At 32.1% G+C, this 27,474-nt stretch overlaps 4 protein-coding genes across 4 annotated transcripts in view; all 4 read right to left on the reverse strand.

Moving 5' to 3' along the window:
- Nucleotides 1-7: 7 nt before the first annotated feature.
- On the reverse strand, nucleotides 8-9,089 carry LOC127068538 (uncharacterized). Its single transcript, XM_051004820.1, has 15 exons — nucleotides 8,136-9,089; nucleotides 7,396-7,957; nucleotides 6,986-7,238; nucleotides 6,763-6,866; nucleotides 6,243-6,554; nucleotides 5,707-5,979; nucleotides 5,481-5,538; nucleotides 4,471-4,529; nucleotides 4,182-4,346; nucleotides 3,294-3,635; nucleotides 2,794-3,140; nucleotides 1,185-1,275; nucleotides 783-1,100; nucleotides 391-684; nucleotides 8-277 (listed from the first exon to the last, which is right to left on the reverse strand). The coding sequence occupies exons 2-15, from the start codon at nucleotides 7,588-7,590 to the stop codon at nucleotides 209-211; spliced, it is 2,880 nt and encodes a 959-aa protein (XP_050860777.1). The 5' UTR covers nucleotides 7,591-7,957; nucleotides 8,136-9,089; the 3' UTR covers nucleotides 8-208.
- On the reverse strand, nucleotides 4,035-5,123 carry LOC127068337 (uncharacterized). The gene is made up of 2 exons (XM_051004371.1): nucleotides 4,471-5,123; nucleotides 4,035-4,346 (listed from the first exon to the last, which is right to left on the reverse strand). The coding sequence occupies exons 1-2, from the start codon at nucleotides 4,657-4,659 to the stop codon at nucleotides 4,074-4,076; spliced, it is 462 nt and encodes a 153-aa protein (XP_050860328.1). The 5' UTR covers nucleotides 4,660-5,123; the 3' UTR covers nucleotides 4,035-4,073.
- Nucleotides 9,090-12,203: 3,114 nt separating the features above from the next.
- Nucleotides 12,204-27,474, reverse strand: part of LOC127068324 (neuropeptide SIFamide receptor-like) — a 48,305-nt gene continuing 33,034 nt past the window's right edge. The window contains exon 3 of the mRNA XM_051004351.1: nucleotides 12,204-18,576. Coding sequence (XP_050860308.1) covers nucleotides 17,781-18,576 — 796 coding nt within the window. The 3' untranslated portion in view covers nucleotides 12,204-17,780. The remainder of the gene's footprint in view (nucleotides 18,577-27,474) is intronic.
- On the reverse strand, nucleotides 24,541-27,080 carry LOC127068339 (uncharacterized). The gene is made up of 2 exons (XM_051004373.1): nucleotides 26,656-27,080; nucleotides 24,541-25,490 (listed from the first exon to the last, which is right to left on the reverse strand). Exons 1-2 carry the CDS (start codon nucleotides 26,665-26,667, stop codon nucleotides 25,242-25,244), a joined length of 261 nt encoding a protein of 86 aa, XP_050860330.1. The 5' UTR covers nucleotides 26,668-27,080; the 3' UTR covers nucleotides 24,541-25,241.

The following is a 27,474-nucleotide window of genomic DNA, read 5'->3' on the forward strand; positions in this document are numbered from 1 at the left end:
TACAGTAGATCGGAGGATAACTATTTGAATATTGTTTCTTATTTATATTACAATAACGAGAAAAATTAAAAGTCATTGAATAATAATTTATCAAATAATTATATTATTTAATACTATCATTTAACATTATAATATTTTATCGATATTACATTTATTACAAATTTAATAACGAAGATCTTTCATGGAGTTAACTCTTGGTAGATAACAATCAGACACCAATTACTTCCAAACTGCGTTGTCTGAGTAATGTAAAATAGGACATTGCGGTGCTCATTACCTGAGAATGAAACGTATTTAATAAGAAAACAAAACAAAACAAAAAAAGAAAAGAAAAGAAAAATTAGTTTCTAATTAGTCTCTAACAAATTGTGTATATAAAGTAAACTTTACTGCTGTATAAGTTTCCAAAGATACGGAGAAGAATCCACCAGCTGATAGGCTGCAAGGTTTTCGAGCTCTGATAATAATCAGTAAAAGACCTTTTTTCAAAAATTTGCTGATTTCATTTATCGGCATAGATGTCCATGATGAGGAATATGCTGCCTCAGCGACATTCATGCTCTCTTCTGCCAATATATTACAACTGTATGTGAACATCATTAGTTGAGTCATTGTACCTGTTATATAAAATATGAAAACAGCACGTCGTGTAGGTGCCGCGTCTGCCTTTAACGTGAATGAAAAATTTCATACAAATATGATTAGAAAACTTATTCGAGTTGTGTTAGAAAATAATGAAAATTTCGTGATAACGTTTGTCGTTTAATAATATTTTTACTCACTATAAATATTTCATAGCCGACAAGACATATCAGTATACTGAATATTAATACCTGTCCGAGTGTAATGAAAGTAAAGACGTGATTTAAATCCTTGGAATATTTGATGAGCATTTGATGCTGTATTACAAGTTCCTTAAACCTATTATAAACATTTTGTAAATGATCAATTTGATAATAATTAGAGATATCGTTTTCTTGATAAATCTTAACAAGACGCTGCTGCAAAATACGAAATTGTCCTGCTGTATGAATGTTCATGATGCATAATAAATTGTCGAAACAAAAATAACAAATGCCAACACCATAAAGTGATAATACCTAGATTATAAAAGACAGAAAATTTCTAATATAATATCAAAGGATATTAAAACGATTGTAATTAAATAATTGTTATTCAAATACCTGTATTACGAACATCATCTCAAAATATGGCGACGTGGAGAAAGGTAGATCAATCCACATTGTAAATGGTAGTATCCTATCGGTTTCATTTCTACCAATGTTTTCTAAAAACTATTAAAATTAATTAATCATCTTTAAAAATAATTATTCTAATATATTTCCCCGTACCGATGATTGGTGTTAATACGTAACAAAAAACTGTACCCAAAGCGAAAAAAGTAAACGAACAAACAAAGTACGTGCACTGTTTTCTACATTTTTCTACGATCACGTTTTCCTCGGGTTCGTAATTAGAATTCCAAAATTGGTCTTGCATATATTTTATCAGGTACATAAATTTTGTACGGTGCAAGGTTAATATTAACATTTTAGATAATACCATTACGAGTGTCATAGTGTTGCATAATATATATATTGCCTCCTACAAGGTTATTGATAACATTAAAAGATACAATCGCGGTATGGTGTGACTAGTTTTGTAAATTATGTAAAAACTCACGGTGAAATTGTCACGGGAATAAATGAAATCTGTTATTTCGACGTAAACGGCGAAGGATACAGCGCCAGTGTTATAATAGAAAGCGAAACGTCTTCGAAATTGTTCCTTCGAATTGGCGGCTAACCAAAAGCCCGTAAATTTCATGAAAAAAGCTGTTAAGATTATCGAAATATCTTTTTTCTCGTGATTCCGCATGTTACTATTCGACGGGACGTTTCACACTTTTCTCGTTTGATCCGAAAGAATAGAAAAACTTTTGACGTCGATTCTTGACAAGCGATTATCGTAATAATACCTTAGCTAGCGTACTTGGCTTTGATCTATTGTCAACTTTCGTCAAGATCAAATGATACCTGTCACTCTAAGAACATAGGTTTTTCTACGAACGACCATCAAGAACTATATAATATTCTTTTTGAATTCATACCGATCAAAGATGTTGAACGTTTCTTGAATTTTTGGCTCCTGTTTTTTTTTTCTTTTTCTTTTCTCTCTCTCTCTCTCTCTCTCTCTCTTTTTTCTTTTTTTGCTAAATCCAATTTTCTCTGACACAAAAAAATATGATGGGTGACGATTTAGGAAGCATAGAGATAGACAGGTATCGTCGTTTGCCATGATGGCTTTGATCAATCGTCCACTTTTCGAGAGTCGCGATCATACGACCAAGCGTTTCCGTGTCAGAGACAGAAAATTTGATCTGATCTATGAAAGTAGTCACAGTATGACTCACGGTTGATCGGAGCGAACAACGATAGAAACTAGATTGGATCTGTGTGCTAAATCAATGCGGAACCAGTGCAGTTTAGCGAAGGATTGAAATTAAAACGATAAGATATACGTGTCGGTAGATCACAAGCATCGTGAGTAAATCTGACGAAATCGTTAATCGTAATCGGCGGCCATCTTTATCTCGTAAGTAAGTACTCCGTGATCAAAGATTAAGAACCCTTCCCCAAAAAAAAAGTGTTTGAAATAACGAATATATAATGTCATTTCTTATTATTGAATACAGATTATGGGAAGTCATAATTAAATATCATTTATCGATCCTTCTTCGTCTTCGTCAAATTTACGTAATAACGTGAAGTACGATGTAGCAGTACTTAATACCTTGAATTAATAATCTTATTATATGAAAATAGGTTAATCAATGTTAATTTCGTCGTCGTTAGAAGATTAGTTACCCCCATAAACGTTTGAAGAGACACAGGAAAGAAGCCACCGGCTGTAATGTAACAAGGTCGATCAGCTCTCGCCATGATCATCATAATTCCCATTTTAATCTTCTTGTAAGGCTCGTAAGATATTGTTTGCCAATTAGCATTGTAAGCTGCGTCACCCACGGCATGACTTTCGACGATTACCTCATTAGCAGCGGACGTTATGACGAATAATTGAAAGATACAACCGTAAGTATGTGAGACGAATAAAAACTGACGTGTTGCAATACCACGGGACTTTAAAAGTGAAGAAAATTAATTGTCATTAACGAACGTGATAAATTATTTGTGATATTGTGATATTACAATTCCTTTTTCTTTCTCTTTTTTTTCGTTCTTTTTTTTTATATATATATATATTCTTCTTTCTTTTTTTTTTCGAGAACGTACCACAAAAACTTGAAATCCGACAACGCACAACATAACGCTGGACATCAACAATTGGCACAAAGTAGCCATCGCGAATATCCTTTCCAATTCGTCTACATAATCGATAAGCATACGATGATGTTCGACGCATCTTTTGAATTCTTGAAAAGTTTCAGGAGCGTCGTCCTCGTGGATAACATATTCGTTATTCTTGGTATACAATATGCTATTATCGAATAAAATTTCCAAACGATGTTGGAGAATCTTGAATTGTCCAGCCACCGTTAGATTCAACAAGCATAGAAAGATATCGAAACAACAGAAACAAAGTCCTGAATGTATCAATGCGATAATCTGCGAAAGTCATACGTCTAGAAAAATAATTATATTGTTTTTATTCTAATTAGTTAATGTTTGAATATTAATGTCGTCACCTGCATTGTAAATGCCCATTCGAAATATGGCGACAAATGTATGTCTACTCCTCCTAACCAAACGTCGAATGGAAGGATTCTGTCGCTCTCATTTTTTCCTATATTTTCTGTAAAGAGAAATCTTTTTTCTTTCTTTTTGGAAGGTAGGGTGCGAGAAACTTTTTAATTAAAGTCATTAACAGTTGTTTGAATTTAAGTTAAAACAAAAAAAAAGAAGAAAAAAGAAAGCAGATCGACATATAAAAAAATTATTTCGGGATTTTCTTCTTTTTTTTTTTTTCTTATGTATCACATTTCGTTAAAACATCCTTGACATTTATCACTTGTATCAAACAAGTGTAAAGAGTTACATTTAAATCTAATCGAATCATTTGACAAGTAGTATACCTATTAGAGGGATGAGCATGTAAGCATATATGGTGCTCTGTACGCAAAACGTAAAACAACAGATCAAAATCGATCCCTTTTTATTAACCTCATCCAATATCTTTTTACCGAACTCGTCATACTCTTTAAACCAAAAACATTCCTCGGTATATCGAATTAATTTAACGATGTCTTTTCGATTAGGTAAAAATATGATTAATTTCATTAGAATTACTGCCACCGGCATTGCACTGCAAGCGGTATATGTGAGTGCCTGTAAACCAAAAAAAAAAAAAAAGAAATCATATCCAAAAAAAGAAAAGTGAGGTGGGAAAAAAAGAAAAAAAAAGAGAGAAGAAGAGAAAAAATTAACATAGCAAGAAGAAAATAATACTCACGTAGAATTCAGCAAGGCTAACATAAAAATCATACGCCTCGATCCACAAAGCTATAGCAACTGCAATGATGGTATAACTTAAAAGTAAATTCAATAAACGTTGCTCGTTAACCGTATCCGTCGACCAGAAACCAATGAGTTTCATTAAAAATCTTGCGACGTTAACCGAGAAAAATTTCTTTTTGTTCATCGTTCTGTCTGACGCGAATACTGAAGAACTTGGATCGTTTTAAGTCTTTCCTATTCTTAAAGAAACGATTATTAATTTATGAACGAGTAATAATATACTTCGAGAAACGATGGGTCTTCTTTTCTTTTTCTTTTCTTTTCTTTCGAACCGATTAGAAGGACACGAAAGACGATACGTATAAGAGAATCTTTTAAAAATGTCTAACGATGTTCTCTATATCTTTTTGTTTTTCTTTTTCTTTTTTTAGAGAGTAACGTTCGAAAAAAGAAATTCATTGAATATAACAATACATTTCTTTTTGGTAAAAGTACGATTGATAAACGGAACGGATTATCGTTGCATCGGAAAAATTATGGAAAGAAAATCATAAGGAAAAGTGTAAAGTTAAACGGCGTATACATAAACCATTAGGATGTTTCAACGAGATTGAAATTGTGAAATAAGAAGATAGTCGATATTGGATTATAGACCATGAAGAAAAATTACTAGCGAGTGATTCTCGGAATAGATCAAAAGAATAATGATAATAGCTTGTCTCGTTGTGGGAACATGAGAGGGTCGTAACGTGGGATGGCTCGTAGAAAGAAATACAAGGGAATGAATAGAACGGAAGAAACCTGAAATCACATAAGGGAATATAATGAAAGGTAAGGAACTATGATTGTTACGATATGTCAAAGAAGAATAAAAACGTAAGTTCTTGAAACGTTAAAATAATTCGTAACGTTAGTGTATTCAACTTTTTCGTATATATTAATTTCAGTGTATATTTCTTTCGTTGTTCTTTCTCTCTTTTCGTCTCTCTGATAGAAAAATTCAACTTTTTTCGTCATCGATATTTCTCAATAACGTAAAGTAAGAGGCTGCTGTCTTCAAAACCTAAAATAACATAAAAGTAAATAAAAAAATAACATCAAAGAAAGAAGAGAGAGAGAGAGAGAAAATTACAGAACGTAAGCTTTCAGGCTTTTATAAATTTTTGTGAATTTGTTATTGTTACTATTATTAATTATTATTATTATTATTATTATATTAATTTTTTGTTACCGCCATACATGTTTCGAGCGAAACAGGAAAAAATCCACCGGCTGTTATGCAACATGGTTTCTGGGCTCGGATCATAATCAGTAGGAGACTTGTACCCATGTTATCGAAAATTTCTAATGGCAGAAAGGGCCAATTTGCGGCATACGCGCCCTCGCTCACCCCTTGACTGGCAATTAATAGCTCGTTTGCCGTCAAAGTTATTGCAAAAAGTTGAAAAAAGCAGCCGTTTGTGTGAGCGATAAATATCATTCTTCTTATCAATGTTCCTTGCGACTTTGATCATGAAAATTAATTAAATATCGATTATTATTGTTTTCATTGTTGTTGTTATTATTGTTGTTAGTATTATTATTTTTTTATTATTCGTTAACGTGATTATCTTAAATAGTAAAATTTTTCGTTCACTAGAAATTAATTTTTTTTTTCACTTCCTTTTTTTTTTAATTTTAATAGTTCAACATAGTGAAATTATTTCTAATATTTTAATATTATAAAATTATTATTAATATTTGCAGAATTAATATCTCTTCTTTTACCAAGAACATTTGAAATCCGGCAACGCAAAGCATTATGCTTGATATTAACAATTGGCACATCATCGTGTGAGTAAATATGTTCTCCAATTTATCAACGTAATTAATCAATTCATTGTGCCTCTTAATGCAATCATTTAATCTCTTCTTATTCACAGAAATGATCGTTTTTAACGAAACCTTGATATCCCAGTCAAAAATCGTCTCGAGCTTGTGCTGAAGTATTTTGAATTGGCCGGCGGCGTGCATGTTTAAGAGGCATAAAAAATTATCGAAACAGGCAAAACAAACGGCCGTGTGTATCAGGGCGAGAGTCTGCGAAAATAAATGTATTTCTGGAAAAAAAATTGATTTGAAACATCGATGTGGTTATTAATTAATTAACCAGAGGGTTCACGAACCGACACCAACGACAACAATACGATTCGAGAAAAGATCAGAAGGAAAGAAAAGGAAAGAGGAAGAAAATATAATCCAAAAAAAGAAAAAGAAAAAAAAAAGAAAATGTAATTGATAAAATTACCTCAATCATAAATAACGTCTCGAAATAAGGACTCGTTGAGTAAGGTATGTCGATCCATATTTTGAAAGGTAGAATCCTATCGCTATCATTTTTACCTAAATTTTCTACGTGAAATAAATAAATGTTGAGTCTTAAGACTTAAAATTTCAGATAACCGATTTTAATTGTGATTTCAAAAGTAATGTAAATGTGTATATATAATTATCAATTATTTAAAATTTACCTATTATAGGTGTCAACGTATAAGTAACAGCTGTTCCTTGAACAAAGAACGTAAAGGAACACATCAAAAGTATTCCTTTATTGTCGATATCGTTTAATATCTTTTCACCAAAATTGTCGTATTTCCTATACCAAAAATTGTTCTGAGTATACTTTATTAAGTTCATCATTTTTGTACGATGTAATATGAATATGGATATTTTAAGTAACACTATTATCACCGGCATTATACTGCACGCCGTGTAAGTGATCGCCTGTAAGAACGTATATATATTCTTCAGAAATTTCGTTCGTTCGATCATTCAAGAAAAACGCTCTCTCTCTCTCTCTCTCTCTCTCTCTCTCTCTCTCTCTCTCTCTCTCTCTCTCTTCTATCTTTTTAGATGAATAATACTTTTTTTTTTTACTCACGTAAAAATCACCCCAACTGTAATAAAAATCAAGAGACACTATAATCAAAGACGTCGTTACTGCCATCAACGTGTAAAATAATATTCCATCGAGTATCCATTTTTCTTTAGACGTTTCAGGATACCAGAAACCGACGGTTTTCATTAGAAACCGTGCTATCTTTATTGAAAAGTACTTGGACGATTTACTTGCCATAATCCTCCTTTCGAACGTCTAGTATGCATATGCCACGAAATTATAGTAAAGCTATAGTAACGCCTAATGATAGATTTAGAGACGTGTCAAATTTGACGCCTCTTTGATACGACTGCGATCCCAACGTTCTATTACACCTTATTGCATCGTCTATGTCTCTAACGCTTTGAGAATATATTATAAAACGAATAGGAATAAAAAATTAAAATTTCTTTGATATCGAAACCCTCGTTCAATCTCAGTTAACATTTTTCATACTTAGAAAAGGTATTTTTTTCTCTTTGAAAAGTCTCCTCAAGATACGTAAGAAACGTCAGGTGAGAATGATACGACAAGTGAGAAGGTCCGTCGATCATTTTTCATTTCACTGTAAAGAAAAAAGAAAAAAAGCAATACGTTCTATCGTTTATATCGTATACGATATAGAATGTTTCATCTTAACGAAGAAAAGGAAAAATATGTACGGTGTGATACGCTTTGTATTATTGTTTCTTTTTATTTTCTTTAATTTTTATTTTATTTTAATATTTTCATTTTATACTTACCAACAGTTCTTCTGTTCTTCGTGCGAGTCGATTAGTAAGTAACGTTGTAATGTCACTCGTAAAGTTCTGTTTCATTTCTTTTTTTCACTCCATAAATGTGCGTCGGTATATAAAATAGAAAGAGAGAGAGAGAGAGAGAGAAAGAGAGAGAGAAAATAATGGTGTATATAATCTAGAGGAGCGATTTTTGAAATTTATTGCCGTTTTAACAGCTAGATATACACAGAGAAACGCGTCTCTGGACGTGAAAGAATAGGCACGACGCATCACCGAAACTTTGTGTCGATAATAACATTTTTTGTTTTGTTTTTTTTTCCTTCCTTATCTTCTATTTTTTATTTCTTGTTTTGTTTCGTTTGCTTTTTAATTATTTCCATTTTTTATGCGCTATACGCACCGAGTATACACGACGAACGTCGAAACTAATTGCATGTTTGTTATCACTTTACTTACATGTAAGGCTTACATTTTTTATTCTTTATTATTTATTTATTTTTTTTGCTCTTTATCAATGTTATCTTTTTTAGTTATTTTTTATTATTAATATCATCATCATTATCATCATCATCATCATCATCATCATCATCATCATCATCATCATCATTATTATTATTATTATTATTATAATTATTTTTTTCCTTTCTTATATTATGAGTAAAACGAGATAAGAAGTAAGAAGGATTAAAGGAAATGGTTAGGCAGAGAGGAAAGGGTAGGAAAGTGGGAAGGTTGTTTAAAGGTATATCGACATTATATAACACATTGCTTTTGGTATATACACACTTCTTAATACAATGCTAAAACACTTATCAATTTCATTTTGCAAACATTTCCTTACCTAATATGTTTCTATTATTTCATTGTTATTTGGATAACGTTGTTTATCCGTATAACACGTACACATAAAAATAAGAAAATATTTAAAGGAAACTTTGGCGTGCTGTCGTCGTGCTTCTGTCTGTCTGTGTTTATTTTTATCTGTATGGGTGCGTGCGTGCGTGCGTGCGTGAGTGAGTGAGTGAGTGAGTGAGTGAGTGAGTGAGTGAGTGAGTAAAGTTGTTTGTGTATGTATGTATGTATTTTTGTAATTACAATTAAAAAATATTCTTTTTTTTCGACGGTGACTTCAAAAGTCCCTCGAGGACACCACGAATTTAAAAACTACGTATTTCTTATATATTTTCTTTCTTTTTTCTTTTTTTTTCTTTTTCTTTCTTGTTTTTTGTTCTTTTTTTTTGTCTCTTTTTTTTCCTTTTTCTTTTTTCTTTCACCCGTATATGCAATGAAACATTATTTAATTTAATCATTAATCCCCCAAAGAAATTTTTATCATCTACGTGGAAAAGTTGCATCTAAATCTTTTTATAAGAACAAAGTGTTGCCTAGCAGATGCACGTGTTCGTGTTAATGAAACAGAAAAAAAGAAAAAGAGAGAGAAAAAAAAATATTTTGCATCAAGTCCAGTCTAGAGTCTAATCAAATTTTTGTTTTGGACGTTTTGACGACCGACGAAAATACAAAAATCATGAAAGAAATATTTGGAAAAATTTAATCTACTTTTTCTTCTTCTTCTTCTTCTTCAAGATAGAGAGAAAGAAATTTGATTGAAAAATATAAAAAGATTTGTCAAATGTATTAACAATAGATATATCTTCTTTAAATTTCGATCTTTATGAAACGAAAACAATAAAAAAAAAAAAAAAATAAAAAACAGGAAAAAAAAAACAAATCATGAGCTAATTATATTATTAATTTGTTGGAATAAGATAGACATAGAAAAAAATAATATAGTCTATAGTTTTGAAAAATCTTCTAATAAAAGCGCAAAAGTGAAGGATCTGATAAAAAGCGAAAACTTATACAGCGTATTGTACAGTGTGTAAAGCGTGTTTTCGATATTATAACGCATTCTTTGCAAAAGGCATTACTTAATTACACAATATAGAATTATAACTAATTAATGTCATCACGTTGATCACACATTTATCTAATTCATTCACGTCCTTCGAATTCGCTACTTTTATCTTCTTTATTTTCTTTTTCTTCTTCTTTTTTTTTTCGTACTCGGCTTAGACTTACAAGCACGCATACACACACATACATTTCTTAATATTTAAATATATATTTACATATATATATACATATATATGAGATATATATATATATATTTGTTATAATGTTATAATATATTATATATATGTATATGTATATATGTATGTGAAAAGGATCACTTAAAAAATATCTTATGTAAATATAGAAAGACCATATATGTATATAACGTACAATTTTACAATAAAAACTATTCGCACGCCCCTTAGAACCGCGATAACTCCTTTCTAGGATGAATCAAACGGCTTATAGTTTTTGAGCGAGTCACAATCTCAATACATTTTGGTCCACTCTTAAGTTATCTGGTTTTAGAAGATGCGCAAATACTTTTTACTTATCGCGTATGTATGTATATATATATATATAATATATAATATATATTTATATTATTTACATAATTTTATGAGAACAAATAACGAAAAGAAAAAAGAAAGGAAAAACAAAAATGAAAATCTTTCTAATCTTTCTAATCGAATTCATCGACTGAACAGTGATATTTTAAGGTCAATCTTTGATACAAATACGTTCGTGGATAAATCGTGAAGAGAGGAACGATAAATGAAAAATAAAGTTTTCGACAAGTTAGAAATGTGAAGAGAGAAATGAAATGTTAGATGCAGTATGTATGTCGCTGATGATCACTATTCATGGCTGAGAAAACGTGACAATGGATGCATCCATATATCACTCTGTCATTCTTAGCTATTGTTAAGAATGAACATACATACGTACATACATACGTATATGTACATATACGTATGTATATATTTTCAAGAGAGCTTGATAGAGACGAAGGATGCGAGTTGGGATGATACGTTCGAAAAGTTTTCTTTAATTTCTCACGTACGTTCTACTTCTTCTTCTTCTTCTTCTTCGAAACACACACACACGCGCGCACACACACATATATATATATATACACGTAAGTACGTATGTACCTACGTCCAATATTTTCCTTTCGATAAAATAAAAAAAAAACTTTTCGATACTAATAACATTAATGAATGGTATGATCAATTTCCAATGTACACATTTATCAATGAAATTAACAATAACAAACGATCGTCGATTTTCAAAAAACTTCAATCAATAACTTATCAACTATACTTATTTTTTACAGTCTCGTATTATACATACTGGATATATTTTCATAGGTTCGTAAATTCGTCGATAACAGGTGGTGGTGGTGGTAGTAGTAGTGGTAGTGGTAGTCGAGGAGTTAGGAGGGTGATGGGAGTTTAGGGAGAGAGGGTGGAGGAAAGAATTATTGTTCGAATATATTGATAAATTCTATGGATCATTGGAACTGTTATTGTATCTTTGTTTTCGTAGAAATCAAGCGTGCTCCGTGAGTGTTAAAGCTTTTCGAAGCTTTTATTACAGTCGTAACATTCTTCTGTCGAAGTTTCCACTACGGTGAGTTTAAGAATACGTTGAGCTTTTTACGAATTTTTCTTTGTTTGTTTTTTTTTTCTTTTTTCTTTTTTCTTCTTTTTTCTGCTTTTTCTCTTTCTCTGTCTTCTTTTCTTTCCTTATCCTTTTTTTTTTTTCTTTCTATTTCTTCCTCGTTTTGTTTGTTTGTTTTTTTGTGGCTATTTTTCTCTTCTTTTTTTTTTCTTTTTTCTTCTTTATTTTTTCCTTGAACTTTCTACGCTTACGCTTACGTCGTGTTTTTTTTTTTTGCGCCTTTGAGAAACTTGCTGACATTTAAATTCCACATTACGATATGCGTTGGTGGGAAGGGTGGCAGGGGGGAGGGTATAGGAGGGAGTTTATGCATTAGTAATATTTAATAAATACAATTGTTATTATTGTTTTAAAAACTACGTATACTGTTTGAAGATACTTTCAACGAAACGAAACTTATGCGTTTTCTCTTCTTCTTCTTCTTCTTTTTTTTTCTTCTTTTTCTTTCTCTTTTTCTACTTTTGTTCTTTTTTCCCTTTCTCTCTCTCTCTCTCTCTCTCTCTCTCTCTCTCTCTCTCTCTCTCTTTATTTTTTTTTGGCTAATTTCGAATGTCTCAAACTAATTTTGAAACTTTTATAAAATCTCTCTTGCTCTTCTTTTTCTTCTTCTTTTCTTTTCTTAATTTTGTTCATCTTTTTTTCCATTTTCCGTTTTTCTTTTCTTTTACAAATACAATGAAGAACGATATTAATCGGATTAATTTCTCAGATTCCAAGAGCTTTCGAAAACTAGAACTTTAGTTAAAGTTTATCCGTAAGAAAATGTATAAATAAATATTATGTAGATAATATATCTTAAAAAGATGTACTAATTATTTTAAACTTTACAATTTCAATCGTGATACATCATTATATTCATTATAATATATATGTATACACACACATATATATATATATGTTTTCCATTGTATTCGTTTTTATTAAACATTATTACGTATTCTTGTATATCGATTTATAATTATTCGCTTAACGACATGGAACTTATTTAATAATTTTTCGCATGGCTAAGAAAGAAAAACAAGAATGTCTCTTTTTTATTATTTTTTTTTCTTTTTCTTTTCCTTTTTGGAAACCTCGCTCATCGTTTCTATAGCTATTATATTATATAAACAATTAATCGAGATCATTTTTTTAGAACGGTGCACAGAGAACTGAATTTATACAAATGAATTAATTGCATGCTAAAACATATAAAAGGAAAAAAGAAAAAGAAAGAAAAGAACATATCGCAAATATTTACAAATTTACGATAATTGAAAAAAAAATAGAGAAAAATAAACAGAGAGAGAGAGAAAGAGACAGAGAGAAAAAGAGAAAGAGAGAGAGAGAGCAAAGGAAGATAACTTTTTAGTACTATTTTTTTTTTACGGCAAGTATCGTATAACAACGGTATATAATAGTAACGTTAGATAATATAATAAATAATTATCTATTTACATGCAGACAGGTAAACCGTACGCTTAATTCTTAATGCACCTATTACAAACATATATGCATGTGTATGTGTATATATATAATATATATACATATTATATTACATATATTATATTCATTTTCGTAAAAACATCCCTTGCATTTCACAATGAAACATACACGTAAAACATACTATCGAAAACAATCTCAGTATCATCTCGCATTTTATCCGACATCTCGATTCTTTATCTTTATCTTTTTTTAATCTAAATACTATCAGCTCAATCGACATATTTAAAGATGAACGACGAATCTTATGAATTTTTCATTCTTTTCATATATCAATCCTAAAAAAACACGTATCTTTTCTTCCTTTTACAATTATTTATTTATTATTATTATTATTATTATTATTATTATTATTATTATTATTATACTTTTCATTTTAATAAACTAATGAGATTATTCGTATCCTCCGGTTAATTACAATTGGATATGAATAGGAGGATAGAATATCTCTCGATCATTTTTATTTAGATATACATATATCGCCGGCTCATTATAACAATATCCCGTCGTTTTTCAACCGTATAAAAACCTTACGAAAATAATTGCTCTATCGTAAAATCCCGCAGCACCCGTAAAGAGAGAAAAACCCAACCCACCCAAGACCCTCATAGAGAGATTAGTTCTACTCCGTTCGTCTTATTTATTTATTATCTATAAAGTTTTACGAAGAAAATTACCACTTTCGTACAAGAAATTTTTTTGAACGAACATGGCGTCCATATGTATGTATGTTTTTTTTTTTTTTTTTATACATTTTTATTGTATAATATTTAACTATACACATATATATATATGTATATATATATATATGTTTTCTTTTCTTTGGTATGCTTGTATTGTTATTACAAAATTAAAAGTATGGTAATAACATCATTAACATACTGTTTGTCTCGGAAAAAGAAGGAGAGATAGAGATAGAGAGAGAGAGAGAGAGAGAGACAGAGAGAAAGAAAGAGATAGAGCTAGATAAGAAGTCCATACAGATTACATAACTGCATGTGCATCCCGATGCACTTTACTTGTTTCTTTATCTTTAAAAAGCAAATCATTTAGTCAATAATAATAATAATAATAATAATAATAATAATAATAATAATAATAATAATAATAATAATAATAACAACAACAACAACAAAAACAATAACAACAACAACAACAATAATAATAATAATAATAATAATAATAATAATAATAACTGGTTGTAAGCACGTACATATAACAAAAAACACGACTCCTGTTTGTCGCAAGAAAATTCTATAATCTTTCTAAGATCGTACGTTTAGATTAAATTGAAATACAAATTCACCGTATTTCTTCTTTCAATGTGTGCTTAGAAAAATTCAGATCGTACTGATTTCAAATACGACCCTGTATATATGTAGATATATATTCGTGAAAGTATGTATGTATGTATACATGTGTCTCTTTATATATATATATATATATATACACCGTCCTTCTACTTTCTTTTCTCCTTTTTTTTATTTCTTCTAATTAGATGAAACTTCAACCCTGTAGATTGTTTTGTGTTAGCAAGAACGTAAAAAAAGAAAGAAAAGCGAGAAAGAAAAGAAAGAAAGAAAAAGTAGAAACAATAGAAATCTAATGCCTTTTATCATAATAGAAATCGTTATGTCGGTCGTATCGAAAAGATCATCAGATCATCATTGTATTAAATATCAAGGTCCACTTACGTTTAAAATTGTAAAAGTTATATCCAAGAGAGAAGGAGAGAGCAAGAGAGAAAGAGAGAGAGAGAGAGAGAGAGAGAGAGAGAGAGTTTCTACCAGCCACTTGAGAATGGCCTTGATTAATCAAACTCACAGAGTCATCGATTATATACGATACACTCTTCTAATCTTTCTTTTAACTTAAAATTAGATATTTGTCCGCGAACGATCGAGAACTCCTTTCTCTATCGTTTTCTTTTTTCCATCTTTTTTTCTTCTTGTTTTTCCTATTTTCTTTTTTGTTTCATCAAAATAACGAAAGCTCAGCCGGACGAGCGACGAAGATAACGATAATGAAATTTTGTTCTTTTTTTTTCCTTGTTTTTCTTTTTTTTTTTTTTTTTTTTTTTTTTTTTTTATTTCTTTCTTTTTCTTTATTTATTACAAATAAAAAAAAAAACGAGGGTCAACTCGTATCTCTACTACGTATCATCCGATATATATACGTACATATATGCTAACATGCTAAAACGTTATTGTCGGCGATGGCTGTGTTCATCATCCGTATATTACTAAAATCTATATATATATATATATATATACTTGGACATCTCTGTTGGATGTTACATAGGTATATATGAGTATGTAGTAACTCTCTTTCGAACCTTTCGGAGTAATACAAACGACAAGTATACAGACGAAGAATTTTTAATAATTAATCCAGAAGATAAATCAATTAAACGAAGGCCGGCTCCACGTATTGCTTTTTCTTCGCTCGACACAGTTCAGCTCTCTCGTATGTATCTACATATATATTTATGTATGTACGTATGTATGTATATCTCTCTCTCTTTCTCTTTCTCTATTTCTCTCTCTGTTACTCTTTCTCTCTCTCTCTCTCTCTCTCTCTCTCTCTCTCTCTTTCTGTCTCTTTCTATCTCTTTCTGTTGCTATATTTCTCATTAAAAATTCGTTTTCTTCCTTGCAACGTGATTTTAACCTCTATCTCCTTCCCAACAATATCACTTAAATCCTATACACTTGATTCTCTCTTGTCCTTCTCGGGCTAATCTGATCCATAAGTGTGTACATGTGGCACCCTCGAGAAACTCGATAAGACTAGGTCGACTAACGTTCCGGTAAGAAAATATATGTGTATATATATATTATATATATATATAGTTATATATATATAGATATATTATATATAATTATATGTATAGATATATATATATATATATATGTATATATAAGTAGTATGTACTCTACATAGAGCCGATTTTCGCTAAAGTAAAGTATGTATGTATTAGACAGTATAATGGTGTGTGTGTATATATATATATGTATATATATGTATATATAATTTTCACTTCACGTGTGTGGACTGGCGCGTTTCTAAACGCGTTTCTTTAAAACGTCGTTAGGAATTTCTCAAATTCCTCTTGAAACATTCTCTGGACTTACAATTATTCTTTCGATTTACAAGTGCAGAAAAGAAGAAATATTCCAGAGTTCAAAGTCAGTTTTTGATGTTATTGCCCCTGTGAAATTTTCTTGTAACAATTGTTTCAACACTGTTTAGGCAGTGACCACAAAAAATCGAAGGATCATCGACGAACTGTCGAACGCTTATTTTTAATTTCGCATTTTGTATCTGTGTCTCTCTCTCTCTCTCTCTCTCTCTCTCTCTCTCTCTCTGTACGTGTGTGTATGTGTATCTGTGCGTGTGTATGTGCTCGCGATTATTATTAATATTAATATTAATATTAATATATATACACGCATATATTATTATTATTATTATTATTAGTATTATTATTATTATTATTATTATTATGCTCGTTGAAAATCACATGCAATGTGTACTGACAAAGTTCTCGTTGGACAGGCTAATTTCTAATACACTGATCGAGCACGATCGATCCGCGTGAAATTAGTAATTCCAATAAAACGAACTCTACTCTCTATTCTCTGGAACGCGAATAAAAATCTAAGCTTTCAGTTTTAACTATTCTTTTTCTTTTTCTTTCTTTTTCTTATTCTTTCAAAAGGATGACAATATTTGAATAAATTTTCTTCGCTTTAAGAAAAAGAGAGACGTTTTCGAAAAGATCGTCGAAAAAACAAATAAATACACACACCTCACACCCACACACACACACACACATATATATATCATTGTTTCAAAAAATCAATTAGCAATATCCCCGATAATTTACAAGGACGTGAAAATCTTCGTTTATTCGTAAACCGTGTCCGGAGTATTTAATATCTCGATGGATCTAATCCTGTATTATCCATCATCCCATTCTTTTTATCCTTGATAAATATACTCGAGTTGATGTAACGAGTATATATGGGAGGATATTCGTCGAGTTTATTTATTCGTATCGTCGAATTAACTGAACGTGCCATTCTCATCTATCTTTGTATTTCTTTCATCTTCTTATCATCATCGACTTCCAACCCGAGTAACAATCGTGACGATCACGGATGACCCAGAATCTCGGTGTCGGCGTTTCGTTGGGATAGAAAAAATAATCCGTTAGTAGTCATAGCGCAGGCCTCAGACCCGGCCTAGAGACCCTCGACCAAGTCGAGTCCCTGTCGTTCGGCTAAAAACAGCAGCCTTTATATGCTTTCACTCCTTTAACTCCACCGCCATCTTTAGCTTCATCTTCACCTTCTTCGATCGATTCGATTTCTTTTTAGTCGACTCTTTTTAATCAGGATATATCTATTTCTATCTCTTTTTTTTCTCTCCTCTCTCTCTCTCTATCTCTTTCTCTCTCTGTCACTCTCATTCTTAATTTGTCTATCTCTTTCTTTCTCTCTTTTCTTCTCTCTCTTTTTCTGAGTGGTGCAGAACAAGATGGTAAAGATTATTATCAACCTAGAGGTTTTTTGTTTGTTCGTTTTAAACACCGGTATGATTGAATATGTAGGAAACATTGCTATCCTGATGAACAGGTGGTCCATGACAAGCTGCACGTCTCGTAGAAGAATTATTATTGTTATTGTTGTTGTTGTTAACGTAATAGGATGATTTTCTCATGCTCGTTGACGAAGACATCATTGCTACGGTCTCGTAATATCTCAGTTTACCGCAACAACGGCCGCTCTTTAATATCGCTACGAAACCACGTCGATATTTTTTGTTGAAAAATGCATAGAGGATCGGATTGATACAGGAATTGCTTGCACCCAACCATTGTGCTATCGGTGTTGCGATCGGTAATATCTCGTCTTCTTGTTCGGCAACGTCACCTCCTAATTTTATTACTGCGAATATCACGTAGAGTGGTAGCCAAGATAGGACGAATAGGATAACGACGACTACCAACATCTTCACCACTTTGACCTTGGACTTTTGTTGTATCCGTTCCATTTGGGCATCCTTCGTATCGGTTGGTATATGCCTACGCCAAACTTTTATCCAGATTAAGATGTAGCAAAGTGATATAAGGATCATTGGTAAGACATAACAGAGAGTCAAGTTGCCTATCAAAAAGAATAGGGAACCGTCCTCGGGACGTGGCCATATTTCCAAGCATAATCTTAGGTCTGGATCATCGTCGTAAATCGATACTAAATCGAAAAATAGCAACCAGGGCGACGTCGTCGTCAATGCGATGAACCAGATCACGACTATCATCATCCTCGCCCGTCGTTTTGTTATCTGACATTTCAGCGGCCACCAGATTGCAAGGAACCTGAAAAAAATAATTGAGTTATAATTTATTTATCATTGTGCTTTTAGAGCAAAGTTTTTAATAGGGTAATGGATAATATATTTAATTTCGAGAGGACGATTTTATATATATATATATATATATATAAATTAATTTAGCGACTGATCTAACAAATTAATAATATTCATTTATATCTATTCTATTTCATTTTTAATTCTATCCATTATTATATATATATATATATATATGTGTGTGTGTGTATATTAATTGTGTAAATTATTTCATAGTTAAATTGATATTTCCAGTATCGTCTATAGATATTGGATATATCTAATTCTCGTAAAGTTAATATTTGAAAAATTTGTTAGAAAATAAAAAACGATAATTGAGTTCGCAAGGTAACGTCGTAAAAATTGTGATAAAAATCACAAAAACGAGAAATAAACTCCAAAGGCATTCGAAAACCGATACCCCCTTCGATAATCGAGTAAAGAGCTATTCGCTTTAAGACTCTTTCTCGTTTGAAGATTGTAATACGATCGTTTTAAGGATAGTAATCTAAACCCTTGTCTCGCGTATCTCTCGACAAATTACACTATCTATCCTTTTTGTTTTTTTATAACGATGTAACACCATACTGAAAACAATTTCTGGAATTTCGGAAGGCTAGTTGCGATTTTATCAGTCTCTTTTTTATTCTCTCTTTCTTTCTTTTTTTTTTTTTTTACATTCGGACCTCGTACCTTTTTACATCGTTGGCAAACTTTAAAAAAAAAAAAAATACTTTTTTTTGACCTATGTACTCAGCTGAAATGTTCCTGAAAAATTTTTTATAACAGATCGAAATTATTCTCATCTTGTTTGACATACCTTTCAAATGTGTCAAAGAAAATTCGAAAATTTTCTTCCGGGCTTTTTATAAATTCCATCGACACATATAGATTGGATAACGATCTATGATGAAATCAGGACGGAAAGAAGCAAATTGAATATTCTAATTAGATACTCTGATCGATAGCATTCCGGTTTATGTAATTGTGACAGAGAATTGTTTAACGATTGGAAAATCGATATATATATATATATATTATAGATCGATACAACCATACACGCATTACTTACATAATAATTATTCTGATTGATCATTCAGGTTGTCCGGGAATAAAATCAGGTTCGATATTAAAAGGAAATATCTATCTTAATAAACGTATCTACGTGTGTACGTGTGTTACACAATAAAGAAAAAAGAAAATAGCAAAAATTTCTGAGCTATTCAAAAATTTTTTCCAATTAGATACACCCGTCTAGTCTACTCCCCCAAAATCAAATGTTTAGAAAGTTCAAATGATATGTTAGCTTAAGTGGTATACATCTGATAACTCGTTTATGCCACCTCCACAATCTAGTTTCCATATTGAAACATGTAAAATACTCTTAGCTCGAAATACCATGATGATTTTTTTTTGTTTTCTTTTTTTTTTTTTTTTTTTTTTTTTGATTACCATCGTTATAGGAACAACAAATATTATTCCATTCTCTGTTTCGAAAGATACACGTTTATGCTGGTTACGGTTCGATGAATTTCTAAGGTTTACGCTTCGTGAAAATAATAATTAAACGCGTTCTAACATCTAACAACTGTGAATAGGATTTTTAAAAAATAAACCCGATATATATATGTGTGTATACATATATATATATATATATATATATATATATATATATATATATATTGTTACGAGCAGACCTAGAAGTTTTAAGTGAACTCAGATAAGCCGTTTAGATAGGTCGTTTCTAGTAATCGACAAAAATTATGACATATAACATCGTACATTTGTCTGGTTCGAACCATTTTGGAATATTAGATATTTTTAAAATATTTTTAAAAGAGATTGTAAATAAGGAGTTTAATATTGTAATAAAAATTTATTTATATTGAAACGTGAAGAATACGTAATAACATATACATACATACATATATATATAAAATGTAATAATAATATAAATATATAATAATATATAATATATAACATAATACATATATATAATTATGTATACTTATTTATTTATTTATTTTTTTATTTATTTATCCGAAGTATCTTCGTGAGAACGTTCATGAACGATCACCGATCACGACGTCTTAGAGTGACTGTGATGTATAGATAAAAGGTTAAGGTCGCTAGATTCCGTAAAGATTTTTTTCTGTTCTTTTTTTTTTTTTTCTTTCCCTTTTTCTTCTCCTTTCTCTTTTTTTCTTTTTTTTTTTTTTTCATTAAAATCGATAAAACACTCATTGAATGGCATTAAAATGCAACAAACGTTACCGTCAATAGATGTTATTCTTTGTAATGCAAATGTGAGGATTACTCACACAGAAAAGATACTTATCGAAGAACTCTCACGGTGAAAAGAAAAGAAAGAAGAACGATGATAGTCCTCCACTTTACATCGAAACGTTCCTTTTCCAAAGAAATAATTCGTTCGCGTTTCTTAATGATTTCCGGATATTCCCAATAGAATCGGCATGATAAAAGACAGATACGGAGAAAGTATGATAGAAAAGGAAAAAGAAAAAAAGAAAAAAAAAAGAAAAAAGTTGTAAGACTCAGATACCAATTTAGTTTCACTATGATATTCTCCAAATGATAATTCGTATTCTTTTATATTTTTACTCGGATAAATTGTATTCCATTCTTTTGAAGATCTATAGATCGTCGTAACGATCGTCGAAAGACGCCTCGATTGTTACGTCCTTCGATTACGATGAATGAAATACGTCGACGTCTGCGTTAAAAAGTCCTTCTATAAATCAAGGGTGATCACGGATACTGATCGATATAATCGATGATTAGTTATCGTTAGATACAACGTTTACTCGAGTGAACGATTTCATTGGTAGAAGTGCTAACGCGGAAGGAAAAATCATTTGAAAAAAAAAAAAAGAAAAGAAAAGAAACGAAACAAAAAAGAAAACACGTATATATCTCCTCCTCGAAAGAGTAACAATGGCTATACTATTACTCGTTGATAGGCACGATCAAGGTCGCAAGGATATAGTGGGGCAAACGATGAGTACGACAAAGCTTTCGACACAAATATATAAAGAGTTCGGTTTTCTGCAGTGCTAACAGTAGCATCGATTCCGCGTTCTCTTCGTGTTTGCGAACGGAAAGCCGATAAAACGTTTAACATGTTCAAACTGGCAAGTATTTCCAGCCATTTTTCCATGTACGCTTATACAATACATAAAATCTAGATTTAAAGTTTAGTTATCGATATTTGTTGTCTACCTTGTCCGTTTAAAATGCTGATCACAAATTACGAGTTCGTACTATTTCTTTTTTTTTTTTTTTTTGGTCTCTCTTTTTTCCGAGTTTCTTTTTCTTTTCTTTGTTTGTTGTTGTTATTATTATTATTATTATTATTATTATTATTATCATCTTATCGATATGGTATTCTATAAAAAAAAAAGAAAAAAAGGAAATAGCTCCTGCTAAATTACTTTTCATTTGTAGAATTTCATTGATAGGAATCAGCAACGATTGAATACTCTCTTTGGAGAATACAAAAGCGTCCAATCAAGGTGCACCTTTAATCCTTTCCGCGATGAAAACTCAGCAAAAAGAAAAAAGAAAGAAAAAAATACTTTTAGAGATGCTGCGCGTTTCATCGTAATAAACCCCGCGCGAATGTTCTCCTCAAGAAGAAAATTTACGAATCCACTCATTTTATCGTCCCCCTTTGGCCACCCCCTTTATATATCGATCGCTATTCACGAATATGGTATCCGATCAACCCCTCGGCGTCAAACTATTTGCAGTTTCGGTAACTTTAAATATCCAATATTCTTCCTCGAGTAGAGTGAAACTTTCTTAGGAACCTATCTATTCGAGCGTCGAAATATTAAAGATGTTATAAATCTCTCGAGTTTATTTCGAAAGTATGGTATTCGATTTTTCTTTAAAAATAATATATATATATATATTATAGAATAAATTTATAAAACGAATTTATATATCATATATAATATTATATATATGTATATATAAATATTATATTCTTGGAAAATAACCACTATATATATATATATATATATATATATATATATATATATATATATATATGAGTAAATTGCGAATTGGTGCACGTACAGATCGCAAATAGATTTTACTAATGGAAGTTTCGCGTCTCGATGAGAAGATCATTCGTCTAAGTCAGCTATTTCTAAGGGAGATTAAACTGTAAAAGCTGATTTTATTTGAATACTAATCGATCGAACATATACCGATAGATCTTACTGACGTTGACGATTATGCTGACGAGTGGTGTTTTGAGTGCACCAGCACCTGGACCAGAACCAGCACCAGCACCAGTACCAGCACCAGTTCCACCATTATTGGGATCACATAGCCTGATATATCCACAAAGTTACGTGAAAGTTATACCAGCGGTACATCCACCTACAGTACCATTGGCCTATCACACTGGCTACAAATGGATCCATCCTGGTTCGGTTTATTTCTACTGATAGGACTGACTAACAGGACAAACGGCTAAACTGGTCGTGCTAAACTGACCTTAGCAAAAATCATCGATCGTCGTCACTCTTTCAATAACCTCCTTTTAAACGATAACTCTAATATAATCTTCTCACGAATAAAAATAAAGATATCATAATAATTTTTGGAATATTTTCTCCAAAGATTTATCAATTAGACATCTTAATATTTAATTCAACAAATATCACATCGTTTCTACAAATAGTTCGTCACGAGTTTTTATATCGGACCGTACGAATGCACGATATAAAAAATTCACCATGAAAAAGTATTTTACCGTTTAGCCATTTAAGTACCGTAGGTACTTATGTGGTACATGGATATATAACTGGTATGTCATAGTCTAAGCTCGAAATATCAGTTCGAGTCGATAAGAAGAAGTACGTGATATAAAAACGTCGGGCTAGTCCACCATTTGCCAAAGAGAGAGCGAGAGAAAGAGAGCTGCAAACGATTTTTGGTACGATGTTGAAGATACTATAGAAATAACAGTGGTTGAGGGTTAAAAAAAGAATATTCTAGGGGGTATGAGAGTAGGGTAGAGAACGTCGACTCTATCACGAGCTATTCGTAAAAGATATTCTCTATAAAATGGAAAATGGAGAGAGAGAGAGAGAGGAGAGAAGTAGAGGGAAAAAAGATAGCGATACTCGAATATACCGAGTATATACATCCATAACCCAAACATCAATAGAATCGAAAAAAGTACATTTGCGCGAATGCTCTTTTATCGTCATGTAGGGAACGGTCGATGCAACCTCATAAAATTCTTTTTCCTAGACGATGACCGAATCATTTTCTTCCAAATTTTTTTTTTTTTTTTTTTTTTATATCTACGTTCTCATTTTGACGATACGTTTATGAGAATTCCTACCTAAATCCTATGAAATTTTTAAAATTTACGATAATTCGGTAAATGTTTATATACTTCTTAGACGGATTAAAAATAAAAAAAAAAGAAATTAGACGAAACAAAGAGAAAACAATTTGAAGAGTATTCGGACGCAAGGATGTATCTTCTAAGTTGTAGTTTTGTCGGTCGAATTGTTTAAATGGAATTTAAACGACCGTTCTTTTTCTAGTAGTAGAAGAAGTATGATCTACCTTTTAGACATAACAACTTGGGTTAGTCTTACCAAGTCCTGGTAATGGTAGGTTGGTAAACGAGGGAGAGTTTAAACAAGATTAATCGGTGTTTAATCTGCTCGTTTATCGACGAAACAACCTGGAACATAGTTTTACGTAATGCTGCCAGATAGTAAATCCCTGAGATCATGTCTTTGCGTGTGAGAAATCGACGTATACGTCTATGATAATGATCGCCACGTTACGATTAGATATGTGTGTGTGTGTGTGTAGAATAATAAAAAAAAATTAGATCGCTGCGATGGGTCGAGATGTGAGAGTAAAAAAAAAAAGAGCGATGTTGTTTTTTTTATAATTAAAATTTTATTAAAATTCCATATGAAAGTTGGTAGGGATCGAGATGAGGGTGGGGTGTGAACGGGGGGGTGGAAATGTGGGAAGATAGTCGTACGAATATTCGAATTTCAGCGATGACGAATCTCCAAGAATGAAAAATTAAAACGAAAATTAGGCCGTGCCAATGTTGGTAATTCGTCGGATTGCCAGATATGCCGATTCGAAGTCCTCTTCCACATAAATTTTCATTGGTTAATTTATCCTTTTCCATAACCATTTTCCGTCGGATGAACTGGGGAATGTCCTGGTCGTGGTCGTTGGTGTCGGTGCTTTGTTGGTGACTTGAAGAGGGGTGGTGGGTGGGTGGGTGGTTGGAGTAGGTGTGTGGTAGTGGTGTGGTGGTGGTGGTGGTGGTGGTTGTTCAAAGGGTGGTGTGAAGTTCGTTTCGTCTTTTTTTTGTTTCTTTTTTTTTATGTGTGTTTCTCCGAGCCTATGGTCTTTCCCATCGTCACACGAGAACGCAATCAACGAGGCTTCCAGATGATGTGAGGGATGTTGTGTAGTCTCAGGGGTTGGTCTTGTCTCGTCATGACAGTTGGTTGGTTGGTTGGTTGGTTGATTGGTTGATTGGTTGGTTGGTTGGTTGGTTGGTTGGTTGTTTTGGTGGTAGTTGGTAGGTTGGAGATTTATCGTCGATGCTATTGTCTAACCATGAAGAGGAGCATGGAGAAGAGGTGCGGCATAAGCGGCATGGTTAAGGACGGTCCTGGTGACGATGGGGGTCTGGTGGACAACCGGAGCCACAGGTTGGGCAACGACATGAGCAGCAGCTACGGGAACTGCAGCAGAGACCACTTGGGGAGCGTGGATCGGACCGGTTCCAGGGCTGATGGCGATGCCAGTAAGACCTCCGGGAGCGGCAACAGCGACGGCCAAAATGGCGGCGAGGACAGCCTAATTTAAACGGTCAACCGCGATATATGAGTCAGAGTGATCGAAACGTTCCTTTATAAAAATAATGATTTATATATCGAATGTATGTATATATAAATATAAATGTGTGTGTGTATATATATATACGGTTAACGAGTTACCATGATTTTTATGCGTGGGTTGTTTTAAAAGCAATTTACGAGTGAAAATTTTCGATCGGGAACCGGTTCGAAGTTTCGACTTATCTCAATGTCTTGAACCTTCGATCGATTACACAAGAACTCTTGCTTTTATCGATCGCTATTATCGAGTTTAACGTTAATACAAAATGGCGAAGGAATTGTTAAAAATTGCTAAATGTATGCGTGCTCGCTTCGCTATGTGTACGCGTGTGTGTGTATATGTTTGTGCGTATGTTGTTTGTGTTTCTGTGTTTGCGCTTGCGTGCACGTATAATCTCGAATAGAGAAGGTAGGGAAAAAGAAAATAAAAAATAAAAAGAGAAAAATAGGCGCAATGCTAGCTGCATTCCGACTCGACGCACACGAGCTCGAGTCACAGGAGGCCTGCACGGTGTTGGCTAACAATGTGCATGCTCCAGTGATTTCGCTCGCTCCGATTTTTGTGACCTGAGACTCGAAGCCGTTCGAGTGAACGTAAGGGCGCGTCTATGAAACTGTATTTATGTGTATGTTTAGATATGCGGGAGTAAAAGGTCGTCGCGATGCAAGTCGAAAGAACCCAAGGGAAAGAAAGAGATAGAGATAAAAAGAGAGAGATTCTATTTTATATACTTTCAATATACTCTGTCTCGTTTTTATCTTACCAATATGAAGAAGAAAAATAGTAAACGATACGTTAAAGCTCGAAGAGATATCAGGATGTTTCTTTGAATAGCTTCGATAATTCGATTAATTGATAGTTAAGTTAACTATTATTCGAGATATCGGATTAATGATAAAGAAGACTGTTAATGTTATCAAGGTAAAGTAAGGTTGCTCCGATCGAATTAAATCGATCGAATATCGAACAAAAGTATGGTGTGTGTAAAGTAAAGTGTATTCGAATAGTGTTGTCGATATTTCCGAAGAATTATTAAGTGTGTTAGATATATAAATATATAAATATATAAATATATATATATATGTATATATATGGATAGGTATTATATCGTTTTGCTTCTTACCAGCTTGAACATGGTTGGTTGGTTGGGTTGGTTGTTTGCTTCGTAGAAGAAACTAAGCTTATGCTCGGATAGTTCTCGGTCTCCCTTTTATACGAATGTCGAATTTTAAAAATGGTAATAAATTTGCTCACGTGGCCCATTCGGACAGCATGATGTTAGAATACGTTCGGTTGAGTCAGCCGATCGCAAAGAGGAGTGGGGATTATGTCTAGACCAATCGGAAAAGGTCGTGCTTCGATACGTCATTGACGATCGCCAATCGTTACGGTTTCAACCCTTCGCGCCAATCGCGAGAATTGGGTTAAGACAGTTTATGTGGAAATACACACCGACGCGCTTACTTGTTATACGTACAATGCAAACATCCATGTTAATATTCGACATTTTCTTCTAAAGCCAGTTTCTTGAACGTGTGAAACCATTTTTTTTCTTTCTTTCTTTCTTTTTTTTTTCCCCTGATCTTTTTTTTTCTCCTTTTTCCATTTGTTTTGCCAAAGTTTCGCTTGAACTGTTTTTTTTTATGATGAAAGAAATAAAAAAAAAAAAAGGAAAAACGCAAGTAAGATAAAAAAAAACAAAAAGAGAGAGAGAGAGAAAGAAAATAAATAAAAGGAGTAAAATATTGTCAAATTTTAAAAAGAACAATGGATCATGATAACCATTACGAAATTGTTTGTATTCGTTGGTAGTCTGGTTTGGATATCTATTGAAAACTAAAGTTTCTCTCTCTCTCTCTCTCTCTTTCTTTCTTTCTTTCTCTCTCTTTTTTATTTTTGAAAAATAAAACAACCAAGTTCTATTCTCGTCCGTGACCTTCCT

This window comes from Vespula vulgaris, chromosome 13 (genome assembly GCF_905475345.1).
Source record: "Vespula vulgaris chromosome 13, iyVesVulg1.1, whole genome shotgun sequence".
Classification (NCBI taxonomy): domain Eukaryota; kingdom Metazoa; phylum Arthropoda; class Insecta; order Hymenoptera; family Vespidae; genus Vespula; species Vespula vulgaris.